We start from the raw sequence: 15,636 nt of genomic DNA on the forward strand, positions 1-15,636 counted from the left end.
TGATGTTGTTTGTTAATTGCAGTTTCTAATGATGGTGGGAGTAATGATAATAATGATTGTCTTGAAGCAATAAATGATAAAGATGTGAAAGCGAAGTTTGATTACAAGAACTAGAAAGAAGACTTCAATATGCACAGTGATGAAGAAGAAGAACCCTTATTCCCTGTAGAAGAAGAGGTGGCTCATGTTGATCCTACAAAGATTGAGGTAAAGTATGCTTTTAATAACAAGAAGGCATTTAAGAAACATCTTAGGAGTTACTGTGTAAAAAATAATTATCAGTACACTGTTTACAAGAGTGACAAATCTAGATTAAGAGTCAGATGTAGGTTTAGGGAAGAGTATGATGTCAGTGGTTTGTAAATGCTAGCATAAAAAGGCATGAGCCTACTTTAATTGTTAGGAAGGTTAATCTAGAACATACTTGTGTTGGAAATCCAAAGAGTTTTAACAGATCTGCCAATCCTGAGTTTGTAAAAGAAGTGGTACATGAGAAGTTAAAGGAGACAGGTGGGGCCTTAATTCCAAAGCCTAGACATATAGCAAGAGACTTTTTTGTTACTCATAACATAGATATACCATATATTTGTGCATGGAAAGCAAGAAATCTTCTTTTAGAAGATCTGTTTGGTAATTATGATGACAGCTACAAGGATGTACCCATCTTTTGTGCAATGGTGGCTCATACTAATCCAGGGTCAGTTGCTAAATACAGTTATCGAAAAAAAGGTAACATTATGTTCAGTACATCTTATTTATGCTCTTCCCTTTATTTATTTGTAAGTTATGCTCAGTTAGTTACATAGTTTGGTTACTTAAAGTGCAGATAAGGAATTCATGAGCATGACTATTTCATTTGCTGCACCAATGAGAGGATTTCAGAAAGCGGGAAGACCAGTCATAGGGTTAGATGCATGCCATATAACTAGAAAGCGTGGTGGTGTTCTAATGGCTGCAACAGCACTTGATGGTCAGAATAATCTTGTGCCTTTAGGCATTAAGGTCTGTCAGAGTGAAACTAAGGAGAACTGGACTGGGTTCCTCAAGGATTTGGCTCCAGCAATCAATGCACATCATGCTGGCAGAATTACCTTTATTTCCGATAGGCAGAAAGGCTTGTTGGAAGCTGTTCCTAAGGTTTTCCCCGGTGCAAGAGTTAGATATTGTTTCAGGTAATTAAGTTTAGTCCCTTGTTTTTTTACAGTAGTTTACATTGTGTATGTGTTTTTCTATTGGTTCAAGAACTTGAAGAAGTACTAACTCTTTATTTGCATATGCAGGCACTTATACAAGAACTTCAAGAAATACTACAAGGCACCAACCTTGCACAGCTCATTGTGGAATGCATGCAAAGCATACAAAGTAAAGCATTTTCAGGTTTGTGCCTCTTTTGTTAAAATCCCCTATGTTTCTTGATTGTTAGTTTGTAGGTTATATATAAAATTGTGATTGTTTTGCAATTAGGAGCACTTTGACAGTATATGCAAAGAAAATGCTGATGCTGGTGGATATCTTAGGAAAGAAGATCCAAGTACTTGGTCTAGGGCCTATTTTGATCCCCTTAGCTGTTGTGAGCATATGAATAACAACTTCTCTGAATCTTTTAATTCCATGGCTTCTAATATGAGAGATAAACCTATAATCCAACTAGGCATGATGTATGGTCAGTTAGTCATGGGTTTGTTATTTAAGAGAAGGGAAGAATCTGCTAAGTGGAATGAAAATGGTTTGGTCCCTGCTGCTGTTAAATTGATAAATAAGATGCTTGACTTGGTTGGAAAGTTTGATACAGAAGGCAGTGTGGTTGGAAAAGTTTATTTGGTAACTAATGTGATCACCAAGAAAATATTCACAGTGAATATTATAGACAAACAATGCACTTGTTTGCAACGGCAGCTAAGGGGATTCCCTTGTCAACATGTTGTATGTGCATTGAAACTGCTGAGGCCAAACTGGAAAGAGTAAGTGGTTTGTATTATTCAATTACTTTTTTTGTATCATTCATTTACTTTTGTTTTTGTAAGTGGTTTGTATTATTTATTGTTCCTTGTACACTGACACACCTTTGTTTTATTGATTGAACAGTTATTGTGCTCCTTACTATTCTGTGGAGTATTATAGGACCACATATGCAAATGCTGTCACACCCTTAGAAGACATAACTGAAAGGTTATGGGAAGATAAGGTAAATTTATAAACTTTATTGAATGTGGTGCATTTACTTTTCAAGATATTAGTTATTTATTTTTCTCTTTTCCCTATTTAAGAATCAAACCCTTTAGGGTTTCATTACTTTAACTTTCTCATTTGTTTTCTCTTCTTCTGGCAGGCAACCATGAACGTCAACGTAAACCCTCCTCCTTATCAGAGAAAAACTGGAAGACAGCAAAGAAGAGAAAGAGAAGTTATGATGAACCTGAAACTGTGGTGAAAAAAAGGAAGTGTGGAAAATGTGGATCTATTGATGGCCACAACAAGAGAACCTGTGCTGGTGGTGATGTTGGTAAAAACCAAACTGGATTCAAGCCAAGCACTGAGTATGATGCTGCAAACTGCACCTTCACACAGAGAGATCAGCCTAAAAGTAGCACTGCAAGGGGTAAAGCCAAGGTGAACAGATCCAGAGGTACATCATTTTTTGTTGGTGAGTCATCTGCAGGACCTAGCACTCAAGGAAGACCAGTAGCAGGACCTAACACTCATGGATCTACACAAGATAATCAAAATTTCAGTCAGAATTTTGCTGGTATTGGATCTGTCAGTCAACATCTTTCTGTCACAAAGGGAAAGCAAACCAAGGCTAAGAAGACTAGGAAGTAGAAGTGTGTGTGCTTTATTGTTTGTTTTAGATATTTTGTGGACAAGTATCTAATTGATGGTTAGTTTTTTTGGTTGCTTTAGACACTGATTCTGGTATGGACATGTATATGTACCGGAAATCAGTTTTATTTTGATGGGATAATCTTGCTTTATGAATGAAAATGATATTAGTTAGAACTAATTTTCAGATTACATGTTAATTGTCTTTTCAAGTTAATTTTTACATATTCTCAGATGCATTTCTGATTTGCATTGTTCTTTGTAGCATTCTTGTTTATGCAGCGGCTAACTCGTTCCAGGTTAACCCGTTTTCTTCACTGCACCGAGTCGCGAGTTAACTCTCTGCTCAATCATTGGCTAACTCGTTCCAGTTACTGATTCAGGGGCTTTAATGTCATTTTACGCTGCTGATTTAATGCCACATATGCACTAACGGATACTAACGCCAGTTAACTGTTTTCTCAAAAAAACGTGAGGAAAAAGTCAAGAGTGTGGCATTTAATAAACTTTGAAAAAAACGGTGGCATTTTCTTAAACATGAAATAGGAAGTGTGGCACTTTATTAAAATTCCCTTCTTTCTTTACGACTCTGAGAAACAGGAAAAAAAAAAAAAAAACCCGAAAAACTATGACTTTATAAGGTATATAATTCAACTTCTTCGTTGACTTGATCTCCGAATTTGATTATCTATTCAGTTAATTTTTTTCAATGATCAGTATTGTTTATTATTGAATTGAAGTTGAATTTGATCAGATTTGTTTGAGTTAAATTTGATCGATTTAAGTGATTGAGAAGCTTGGATTGTGTTCGTTAAAGTCACTGAGATCACAAGAAGAAATTCAAGTTGTTGGTGTTAGAAATGAAGCAAATCGATAAGAAGAAGGTGATCTGAAGTTGATTTAGGTTTTCTGCTAAAATCTGGTGATGGGTTTACTATTGGTTGCTAGTATTGAAGAATAGAAGGTCGGGTTGAGGTTAGATTCAAGTTTGCAGATGTGCTCGAAGGGTCCTGATGGAATTCAGGTAAAGAAGAAGAAATATATTGATAGTGGTACAGCTGAAATGAAGATTTTTTCGAATCTGTGATGAAATTGAGTAATTTATGTTGTGATTTCTTGGGTGTTTAGGAAGAATTGATGTTACTGTTGTCCTACAAATGGATGAACAAAGAATGAGTTGGTTCGATTTAAGGTTCTCTGTTGATTTAAAATTGAAAATGGTAAGACACGGGTCGTGGTTGTGATTGTCTCTGTGTAGGAAGATGAGAAGAATTTGATGCTTGCACAAGGATTGCAGAAGGAGTATGGATTTATAGAGTGGTTGAATAATTGATGGTATTGGTGGATGAAATTGGTTTATATGAGATGTTTTACATGGATATTGGTGGTACTGTTGGTGATTGAAGAAGCGAGATAGGTTTTGATGTTCACAATATTGATTGCGGGTGGAACTGGATGGTTGTTGGTGTTAGAAAAAACGCTTTAAAATTACCAATTTTTCCATGGACTATGTTTTGATCCCTAGACCTATTGCCCATTAATTGTTTTTTCTTTTGAATAGATAAAACAATAGTCCCACATTGACTAAAATCTAAAGAGTTTTAGACATAAATACCATAGAATTGGCTATAAGGGCATGGCCCTTGGGTCATTAGACTTTTGTGCTTGGAGGGAAGGCTTAGACTAGGGCAAGGTTGCCTTTCCCGTACGCGCGGTGCTTCGCACAAAAGCACGCCGCCACCGTCCGTCCGTCCGGTCGGTCGGGTCGGGTCGGGCTAGGGCTCGGGTGCGGGTGCGGGTTCATTAGATCCTATCTTTTTGCTGAAACTTTTGGTACGTGTTTTGCACACATGTAGAAGAATCTTCTTCTTTGTCTGCACATGTTTGTATTGGCTTTCTTGTCTGTACGTGTTTGTCTTGCTTTCCTTGTCTGCACATGTTTGTCCTGGCTTTCTTGTCAGTATTTGTTTTGGGTTTCTTGTCCGTACATGTTTGGCTTGGCTTCTTGACAACACACTGCTCTAAGCCTGACAAAAGAAACACTGTTTTTAACCCAACATTACCAGTAATTCTGTCATACGCATGGTTTGGTTGCATGCATTTTTCCTCTCGTTTGTAACGTCTTAAACACTATATAAGGGAGGAGTCTTGAGCTCATTTGACACACCACAGAGAAACATCTCTTCTACTCTCCCTCTGTTTTTCTGTAACATCTCTTCTACTGTTTTAAGTTCTGCCAAGCTCTAAGGGTACCCTCATTGTATGCTACATTGAGGGGTACTAACTGTAGTTGTATCCTGGAGGTGACTCGCCAACTGCTGTAGCATCTCAGAGGAGTGGCAGGCGATATTTCCTTTAAGACAACGTAGTTTACGTGCCTCTACATTTTCTGTGCAGCAACATCAGCAACATTATTTTGAGCTAAGTATCTTCTTCTCAGTTACATTATTAGTAATTTTCTCCAACAATCTAAAGGCAATATCCTCTTTTGTAACAACATGGGAAAGAGTACTATAGACAAACCCCCAAAGTTTAGTGGCAAATACTTTAAACGATGGCAGTCCAAAATGTTATTCTTCTTAAAAGACCAAAGGCTAGATGAAGTTGCCTTAGAAAGACCCTCAAGAAGGCTTCATGACCGTGGTTATGAAGATAGACTGGATAGGTGGACTAGGAAAAATTACATGTGCAAAATAGAATTTTACTGCTTTTGATTTATGGGAAGCCCAAGAAGAAAAATATCTTGCTGAAGCTGCTGGAAGCAAGAAGTTCTTGGTGGCTAGGTTCCTGGAATATAAGATGACTGATGAAAAGCCTGTTATAGAACAATTCGTCGAACTCCAGCTACTCATCAACGAAATTCTTGTTGAAGGCATGCATATTGATGAATCTCTACAAGTATCTGCAGTGATTGAAAAGCTACCACCCTCATGGAACGAGTACAAGAGGAGGCTGCGACACAAGAATCGCGAAATCACCATGGTGGAGCTGGGGAAAAAGATCCAGGTGGAGGAACTTCTGTGCTGCAAGGACAAAATCCTGATGCTGAGCAAAGACATGTCCAACAAAGCTCATGTCCTGGACGATAATGCTGCGTCAAAGAAAAGGCAAGGAGAATCCAGCAAAACTGGTAAACGTAACAAACAACGTAACTCCAAAGGTAACCATCTTAAGCCAAAGGGTGGTGTCTCCAAAAACACCATCAAAGGCGACTGCTATAACTGTGGGAAAACTGGTCATATGGCCAAAGATTGCAGGGCACCTAAAAAGACCAAAAATGATCCTAAACAGAAAAATAAGGCAAACGTAGTAGATGATTCTGGATATTTTACTGTCATGGTGTCTGAAGTCAACCTTGTCTCTAATGTGACCAATGTGAGAGACTGGTGGCTTGATTCTGGAGCCACTAGGCATGTCTGTAAATTCTGAAATGCTTTCTCCTCCTATAACAAAGTAGGAGACGATGAGAAATTGTTTATGGGAAACTCTTCTACCTCTAAAGTGGTGGGAAAAGGCAAGGTTGAATTGAAACTCACTTCAGGAAAAACTCTCGCATTGAATGACGTGTATCACGTCCCGGACATATGCAAGAATCTTATCTCAGAAACCATCTTACTTGGGAAAGGTTTTAAATTTGTAGCTGAGTCTAACAAGGTTGTAATCTCTAAAGGTGGTGATTTCGTAGGAAAAGGATATGTCACTGATAACATGATTAAGCTTAGTGTACTTTCTTTGAAATTGAATGATAATGCATCTTCTTCTGCTTATGTTTGTGACTCCTCACATGTTTGGCATGATAGACTAGGACATGTTAATTTCAAATCTATTGAAAGAATTGCTAAATTAGACTGCATTCCTAAAATAAACTTTGACAGAGGTCATAAATGTGAAATTTGTGTTGAATCTAAATATGCTAGAAAACCCTTTAACAAAAAGGTTGAACGTAGTACAACTCCCCTAGAACTAATCCACTCAGATTTGGGAGATTTGAAATCAACACCAACTAGAGGAGGTAAAAAATGGTACATCACTTTTATAGATGATCACTCAAGATACTGTCAGGTTTATCTTCTTAGAAGTAAAGATGAAGCCTTAGACGCTTTCAAATTATATAAACTTGAAGTAGAAAACCAAAGAGGTGTTACTATTAAAACTCTTAGGTCGGACCGAGGCGGTGAGTATGTGATACCTATAGGAGAATTCTGCAAACTTAATGGCATCATTCATGAAACTACTGCACCTTCTTCACCTGAGTCGAATGGAGTAGCTGAAAGTAAAAACCGAACACTCATAGATATGGTGAACGCTATGTTAGCTAGTTCAGGGCTACCTTCGAACCTGTGGGGGGAAGCAATTCTCTCTGCTTGCTATATCTTGAACCGAGTTCCATTTAAGAAATCCGACAAAACTCCATATGAGTTATGGAAAGGAAGACAACCGTCCTATGCATACTTTAAAGTGTGGGGGTGTTTGGCCAAGGTGGCCACTCCTCGTTCCAAGAAAACCAAACTATGACCTAAAACTGTAGATTGTGTTTTCCTAGGATATCCTGAGCAAACTAGTGCTTATAGGTTCATGGTAATTGGTGAGAACACCATAATGGAATCCAGAGATGCAGTGTTTTTCGAACACATTTTCCCTTTAGGGTCTGGACCTCATAAAAGGGTCCGCGATGATCTCTTAGATGTTCCTTCGACTAGTCAACCCCCGTCTCTAGATGCTGAAACCGAACCTAGAAGAAGTAAGAGGGTCAGAACCGAGAAAGGTTTCGGTCCAGATTTTGTGACTCTTACGGTAGAGTATGAACCCCAAACCTATAAGGAAGCTATGACTTCTCCGGAAGCTCCCTTCTGGGAAGAAGCTTCAAATAATGAGTGGGATTCCATTCAAAAAAATGAAACTTGGGAGCTTGTAGACTTACCTCCTGGTAGTAAAACCATAGGTTGCAAGTGGGTCTTCAAAAGGAAACTTAGAACAGATGGAACTATAGAAAAACACAAAGCTAGGTTGGTAGCTAAGGGGTACAGACAACAGGAAGGATTAGATTTCTTTGATACCTATTCACCGGTCATTAGAATCACTTCTATCCGGATGCTGAATTCTATTGCTTCTATTTATGATTTTCATATACATCAGATGGATGTTAAAACTGCTTTTTTATATGGTGAATTGAATGAAGAAATTTATATGGACCAACCTGAAGGTTTTGTTGTGAAAGGTTTTGAAGATAAAGTATGCAAACTGAAAAAATCTTTGTATGGTTTAAAACAAGCACCTAAACAGTGGCATGAAAAATTTAATCATGTAATGATATCTAATGGCTTCAAGGTTAATGAATCTGATAAATGTGTTTACATTAAATCTGTGGATGATTCTCATGTTATTGTGTGCCTATATGTTGATGATATGCTCATATTAGGTAGTAACCTTGATAGTATTAATACCACTAAAAGCATGCTTAACGAAAACTTTAAAATGAAAGACTTAGGCCCTGCTGATGTAATCTTAGGAATGAAAATCAGAAAGATGTCTGATGGATATAGTCTTAGTCAATCTCATTATCTTGAAACTGTGCTTAAGAGATTTAATCATGAAAATGCTAAACCTGCAACTACTCCTTATGATCCCAATTGCAAATTGAAAAAGAACAAGGGTGAGGGTATTTATCAACTTGAGTATTCTCGTGTTATTGGCAGTCTTATGTATTTAATGAACTGTACAAGACCTGATATTGCCTATACTATGAGTAGATTAAGCAGGTACACTTGCAACCCTGGGCAGGATCACTGGAATGCTCTCTACAGAGTTCTACGGTACCTGAGAGGAACTTCAAACTATTGCTTAAGTTTTGGGAAGTATCCTGCTGTGCTAGAAGGGTATGGTGATGCTAACTAGATATCGGACTCAGATGAGTGCAAATCCACTAGTGGGTACATCTTCACACTTGGTGGTGCGTCTGTGTCATGGAAGTCTACCAAACAGACATGTATAGCCCGATCCACCATGGAGTATGAGTTTATAGCCTTGGAGAAAGATGGAGAGGAAGCTGAATGGATACGAGGTTTCTTAGGTGGAATTTCACTCTGGCCCAAGCCTATGTCTTCGATCGCAATCCACTGTGACAGTCAAGCTGCTATTGGATGCGCAAAGAATAGTGTATACAACGGAAAGTCGATACATCTTCGAAGAAGACACAAGACAGTGAAACAACTACTCTCTACTGGCATCATCTCTATAGACTTTGTAAGGTCTAAAGAGAATATTGCAGATCCTTTGACGAAAGGGTTATCTAGAGAGGTAGTTAGATCCACATCGAAGGGGATGGGACTCAAGCTCATAGAATAAATCGCCATGAAGGACACTCAACCTTGTGAATGGATCTCCAAGATCAAGGTTCAATGAGATAACTAATTTTTGGTGATGTCGGGAGAAAGCACTATCTTTGTCCCTCCCTATGGTGTAACCGTATGATAGTGCTTCCTGCATGTTTTAGGATGATCTGTCAAGATCTTAATGAGTTCCATGGCTTTGCTTAAAGCGAAGTGTGGCAAGACACTCTTAATGGACTCACCTATGTGGATGTTGGAAGTGGGGCCGCTTCCTATGAGAATTTGAGCTTTTTCTCTAGAGACATCATTAAGTCCGGGATTTAGCCCACGGCCAAAAGGGGCACAACGGCAAGAGCTTGGCAGCTTTTTTTTTTTTTTGAGACATCAAAGTGTGGTTGTTATTTCTGAATTGCACTCACTGTTGACGGTGCAAGACATTGTGTTCACCGAAACAACAAGCAGTTCCGGTAACCTCTCACTATGTTAAGGTTCAATCTCTGGGACACCTTAGCCTAATATTGATGTATTATGTTTTCTCGTATTTCGTCGATATGTTTTATCATTCATGTGGGGGATTGTTAGAAAAAACGCTTTAAAATTACCAATTTTTCCATGGACTATGTTTTGATCCCTAGACCTATTGCCCATTAATTGTTTTTTCTTTTGAATAGATAAAACAATAGTCCCACATTGACTAAAATCTAAAGAGTTTTAGACATAAATACCATAGAATTGTCTATAAGGGCATGGCCCTTGGGTCATTAGACTTTTGTGCTTGGAGGAAAGGCTTAGACTAGGGCAAGGTTGCCTTTCCCGTACGCGCGGTGCTTCGCACAGAAGCACGCACGCCGCCGCCGTCCGTCCGGTCGGTCGGGTCGGGTTCGGGTTCGGGTGTGGGTTCATTAGATCCTATCTTGTCTGTACGTTTTTGTCTTGCTTTCCTTGTCTGCACATGTTTGTCCTGTCTTTCTTTTCTGTACGTATTTGTTTTGGTTTTCTTGTCCGTACATGTTTGGCTTGGCTTCTTGACAACACACTGCTCTAAGCCTGACAAAAGAAACACTGTTTTTAACCCAACATTACCAGTAATTCTGTCATACGCATGGTTTGGTTGCATGCATTTTTCCTCTCGTTTGTAACGTGTTAAACACTATATAAGGGAGGAGTCTTGAACTCATTTGACACACCACAGAGAAACATCTCTTCTACTCTCCCTCTGTTTTTCTGTAAACATCTCTTCTACTGTTTTAAGTTCTGCCAAGCTCTAAGGGTACCCTCATTGTATGCTACATTGAGGGGTACTAACTGTAGTTGTATCCTGGAGGTGACTCGCCAACTGCTGTAGCATCTCAGAGGAGTGGCAGGCGATATTGCCTTTAGGACAGCGTAGTTTACGTGCCTCTACATTTTCTGTGCAGCAACATCAACAACATTATTTTGAGCTAAGTATCTTCTTCTCAGTTACATTATTAGTAATTTTCTCCAACAGTTTGCTGGGATTTGAGCTGACATTACAGATTGTAGGTCTGTTCAAGCTGATAAAGAAGTGTTGGTGATGTTGTTGCTTCAGGTGTTAAATGGTTTGATGCTTGTCTGTGTCACTGGTAGATTTAAACTTGGTACAATTGAATTAAGCTGAGAAGACATGACAGTATGGGTATTTGGAAGTGTTGTTGTGAGCTGGGTTCTGCGGAGGAAGTTGATTGCAGTTAAGTTGAAGTCATGTAACAGACGTAGGAGCTGAATAAAATGGAATGGTGGTGTATGGCTTAGATGGAGATGATATGCTTGTTGGCGCATATTAGCATTACTGAGAAGAATTTGCATGGAATGCAGAATGGATGTTGCAGCTGGTGTTCTAGTTGGCAGAATATATTCGAGAATACTTTTACTTTTGGGTGGATAAATTCTATATGAAATCTGTTCATGAGCTTATTTGCCAACATGGATACCTATCAGAATTGTTGTTGGAAGGATCTATTGTGTTTGTGCTGGCGAAAGAGATTGTGAATGGTGATGGTTACAAGTTGTTGACTCAATGGCTATAGCAAGGTAAGGCTCTCTGTTCTGTTTGGCTACTCCCAATACTAAATGAAAATGCTTATGGAGAAGTTCGGGAACTATTTTATGAACCGCATCACAGTGGAATTGAATAGGTTTAAGTGTGTTTATAGGTTTGCAACAGTGGGTTTTCTTCTATCACGCATTTTCATTTTTTGTTTTATGATAATGGGTTAGATCGGTCGAGTAAGGGTCTGGAGTACAAGTGGTGGGGGCCAGTCCAGAGTGACATGTGTCAAACAAATGGTGATGTACAGGTGGTGACGTGTACACCGAGTTAAGAAGAAAATCAACGAGCTAAATAAGTATCAAGGAGTTGAAGGATTTAAAGGTCTTTTTATCCCCACACTAACGGCACCAAAAGTAGATAACGTTTTTTCAATAAAATCTAGATTTGCAATGTTCAAAAAAAAACGGACATATAATTGTAACCCACGAAAAAAACAGGCTTATATCTTTTTTTCACCCGGATTTTTTCAATAAAATCGCCACAGAAACTAGGAAAATTACATTCCTCGTTATTGTCATTTCCAAACACAGATATGAAATCATACTCCTCGGAAATCTGTTAGCTAAGAGCCTAAGAGACAACACCTAAGAAGATAGAGGCACAATTGCTCCCTTTCTATAACCTCGTAGTGTATGTTGGAGATTGTGAAAGAGCATCACAAGGATAACGTTACACTGAGGTAGTACACACATACAACGAATGAAAGAACTTAAAAGTAGAAGAAAGTTTCACGGCTCTATTTCACTTACAAACACGTTTTCATGGAAATGAACATGTTTGTTCACTTGTTATTGATTCAACAAAGTTAATAAAACACAGAATCACAAAGACGGTACTAATATAATACTAGGAATCATCTGTTACGACTTGTGAGAACTCACTCACTGACAGTCACTGTAGCAGATCTTTAAGCTTGGTGATGAATTCATCTGTGTAAGAGGATTCAAGATTTTCTTTTAGCAAAAACTCTTTCCATTTAGCATGTTGGAGTCTAACTTCGTTAGAAACTTCGCCATTTTCATCCATCACTAACTTGATAGAATTGCAGATACTGTCTTTGGTAAACCAACCATCTTCCTCTCCTCTCTCAATCTCAACTCCAACTTTTAAATCCCCTGCCATCAACCTCGCGTTCATTATTTGGTCGCCGAACTGTGGAAATAATACAATCTGGCAGTCATTAACCAATGCCTCCGTTATCGAGCCTGATCCACAATGGGTTACAAAACAACCGACGGAAGGGTGACTCAGTATCAGTTGCTGCTGAATCCATCTCCCCTCAACAATTCCTCTCCCTTTAACTCTGTCTGTAAACCCTTCTGGAAGCGCTTCCTCGACTGAATTATTTCCGGTTGGTGGTTTCAGTGCAGCCAGAAACGGTAAGCCAGTAAGTTCCAAACCCAAAACCACTTCCAGGAACTGATGTTTATTCAAGTCCGATTGACTTCCAAGTGCACAATAGACAACTGATCCTTTCTTGAATCCACCTAACCACTTGTCCCACTTCTCATCTAAAGTGGAAGTGGGTGTTTCGGGAATTAAAGGTCCAGCTAGAAGAACGGGTTTTCTGAATTGTCTTTCTAGATAGTCACAAAAGGGTCCTTCCATCTCCTTACAAGCTTTGAAAGCCATGGCCTCACAATCGCTAAATGATGCCATCATACGATCGTGGAACGACACACCGCTACCAAACTCTTTCTTCCGAAAGGAAGCACTTGCGTTAGCTTCGTAAGAGCGGAGCTTCACAGCCGAGGGTGGGAAGCCCAAAGGCGGAACTTCCAGGTTCGGTGTGGATTCATGCCCTCGTTCTGGGGACAATGTGTAAGCTATACTTGCTGGACTGGCTGTGCAGTAATGGATAGATTTGATACCAAGTCGACGAGCTAGGGCTGGGATCCAATGAGTAAAATCAAAGAAAACGAAGTCAGGTTTAAGGTCAAGTAAGATGGATTCAACGGTGGTCTCAGTATGATCCATGGCTGTCATAAGGTGAGTTTGCAAAGGGTATGTAACGTCTGCAGTGGTTTCTGCATCAGATGGGAGGCCATCAATGCATGGGACATTTAAGGGAATGAAACTGATGAGGTTCGGATGAAGGTTGAACGAGTTGAGTTTGGATTGTGTTTTGGTGGGTATTATAAAAGAAACTTTATGGCCTTTCGCTGCGAGTTTGTTGGAAGCGTGAAGGAAAGCAGTTAGATGACCCATTGCAAACCAAGGATACATGACTATGTGCAGCATTCTGCCTCCACCATTCATCGTCATAATTCTCTTTGAATACTGTCAGGTAAACAAACAAACACGAAACCGTAATAATGCTTATGGATCTTGAGTCATTCTCTAAACAAGTATTATGAAACATTATTTTTGAGTAAACAAAGAGAAAATGATGGATATTAATTATTCTTTTACCCTTATGTATGAGTATAATGTAACATAAATTGGAAGTTGAATAATCTCAAACTAAAGATTGTATAGAAAATATTTTTATAAAAAGACATGATTAACGGATATAAACATAACTAACTATCAAGTTATTCTTATTACTAAAGGAAATAATCTGATTTTCTTTTTGAAAAATTACCAAGCCGATAGTAATTTCTTAATGACTAAGACTGAGTTTTTGCAGTAAACAAACTCAGTAATGCTATTACTATCTACAACAAGAATGCATAGTCCTGAATCCACTAAACTAGGATTTCAAAGCAAGCTGATTATCACCATCAATAAGGTAGTAACTAGGGAACCAAGAGAAAGGAAACACAAAGAATATAAAATACTTACTTGCACACAATGCTGCTTCCAATAAAAGAGTTCCCAAGAAATTTGATATAGTGTTCAAGTGAAAGGGACTCCGAACTCACCAGAACGTCAATCTGAATGTTAGGAAAGAACTTAGCAGTGGAGAGGCAAAAATTTAACGGTATTCAGATGAAAATGGCTTACAACTCGTAAACTCTGGCTAACAAACTCAATGCCAGACCCGGTAAACAACTAATAACACCTACAATTAAGCAACAATTTTTGAAAACGTGAAATACTAGGAAAGGAAACAGTTAAAGGAATTATTTCATCTAAAAAAAAATAAAGAAAAAATAACAGTAAAAGGAATCCTAAATTGTAGGTAGTTTATTTGACTGAATTTCTATCACTACCCCTCGATGCAACATTCACATTCCACCAACAGCTAAAGAAGACCCACAGATGCCATTAAGAAAAATAGATAGCTCAGTGAACAGAGAATTAATATGGGGTTTTGTTGTACTATATTTAGAAAGGTGGGTGTTAAATTTTTCAAAATGGATAAACACTTATCATGAATCAAAAAGGACTCCTTTTTTGGCCATTTCATAAGCGTTACTTATGGTATAAATGAATGGTAAGTTACCGCATCATTGATGTGGGGATACCAAATTTCACGTGGGGTTACCATTTCAGAGGATCCTATAGTTTTCTTTTATATAGTTCCGGAACTATAGTTGATCAGCAAGGTTCTATTGACATGTTTAAAATATTTTCTTAAATAATATTTTACTGTCACGTACATTGGTTGCCTTCTATAGCCATGCACCAAAACCTTTAAAAAAACTAGATGTTGAAACAATTTGACAAACAAATAAATGTGGCTTGCGTTACATTTTTTTTCTTACATTTGTTGCCTTCAAATAAATATTAGTCGACACATGCAAAATTGGTAGAAATTAATTTAAACATGAATTGGCAATTTGAAATTAAATGGATGTATATCTGGAGACTGGAGTACCCGATCCGGAGTGATCAAACAACATATAAAACCCAATACAGAAAAGATGAAGTTGTAGGAACAAGTGAAAGAGTTTGAGTTCATCTCAAACTCAAACTCCCGCCCCCACCGACATTACTAATCACATGGTTTTGAGATAAGAAAATGACGGGAACCTACTGCGATAGAGTAGTTTGCGACTCAAAATTCAAGATATTTTTTTTTTTGATAGTTCTCGAGGATAGATACTACTGATACAGTCCCTTATCTTCTTATACTAATTAGCTATCTCAGTCTCCCTCATTCTTAGTTAAGGAAAAAAAAACTGAACTTATAAACAATCACGTTTCTCTCATTTCATTTTGATATATCCTTCCAGATGCACGCATTATTGTACCAGACAAGCTATCATGTTTTTCTCATTTCAATTTGATTGTCCGACTACAAGATAATGTGTTAGAAAAAACGCTTTAAAATTACCAATTTTTCCATGGACTATGTTTTGATCCCTAGACCTATTGCCCATTAATTGTTTTTTCTTTTGAATAGATAAAACAATAGTCCCACATTGACTAAAATCTAAAGAGTTTTAGACATAAATACCATAGAATTGGCTATAAGGGCATGGCCCTTGGGTCATTAGACTTTTGTGCTTGGAGGGAAGGCTTAGACTA

The 15,636-nt window shown here is 38.2% G+C and overlaps 1 protein-coding gene and 1 long non-coding RNA gene across 2 annotated transcripts; one reads left to right on the forward strand and one right to left on the reverse strand.

The window, feature by feature from the left end:
• The first annotated feature begins 1,149 nt into the window (after positions 1 to 1,149).
• On the forward strand, positions 1,150 to 1,507 carry LOC113326696. Its single transcript, XR_003348483.1, has 3 exons — positions 1,150 to 1,172; positions 1,281 to 1,377; positions 1,465 to 1,507. It is a non-coding gene; the product is annotated as an uncharacterized LOC113326696 (long non-coding RNA).
• A 10,195-nt stretch (positions 1,508 to 11,702) lies between these two features.
• LOC113326650 (UDP-glycosyltransferase 79B30-like) lies at positions 11,703 to 14,635 on the reverse strand. Its single transcript, XM_026574346.1, has 3 exons — positions 14,376 to 14,635; positions 14,005 to 14,096; positions 11,703 to 13,500 (listed from the first exon to the last, which is right to left on the reverse strand). The coding sequence occupies exon 3, from the start codon at positions 13,483 to 13,485 to the stop codon at positions 12,112 to 12,114; it is 1,374 nt and encodes a 457-aa protein (XP_026430131.1). The 5' UTR covers positions 13,486 to 13,500; positions 14,005 to 14,096; positions 14,376 to 14,635; the 3' UTR covers positions 11,703 to 12,111.
• Between the last annotated feature and the right edge of the window lie 1,001 nt (positions 14,636 to 15,636).

Source organism: Papaver somniferum, unplaced genomic scaffold, assembly GCF_003573695.1.
Source record: "Papaver somniferum cultivar HN1 unplaced genomic scaffold, ASM357369v1 unplaced-scaffold_10, whole genome shotgun sequence".
Classification (NCBI taxonomy): Eukaryota; Viridiplantae; Streptophyta; class Magnoliopsida; order Ranunculales; family Papaveraceae; genus Papaver; species Papaver somniferum.

Excerpts from the sequence above, each read along its gene's own strand:
- LOC113326650 (XM_026574346.1), bottom strand. The coding sequence starts at position 13,485 with ATGACGATGAATGGTGGAGGCAGAATGCTGCACATAGTCATGTATCCT.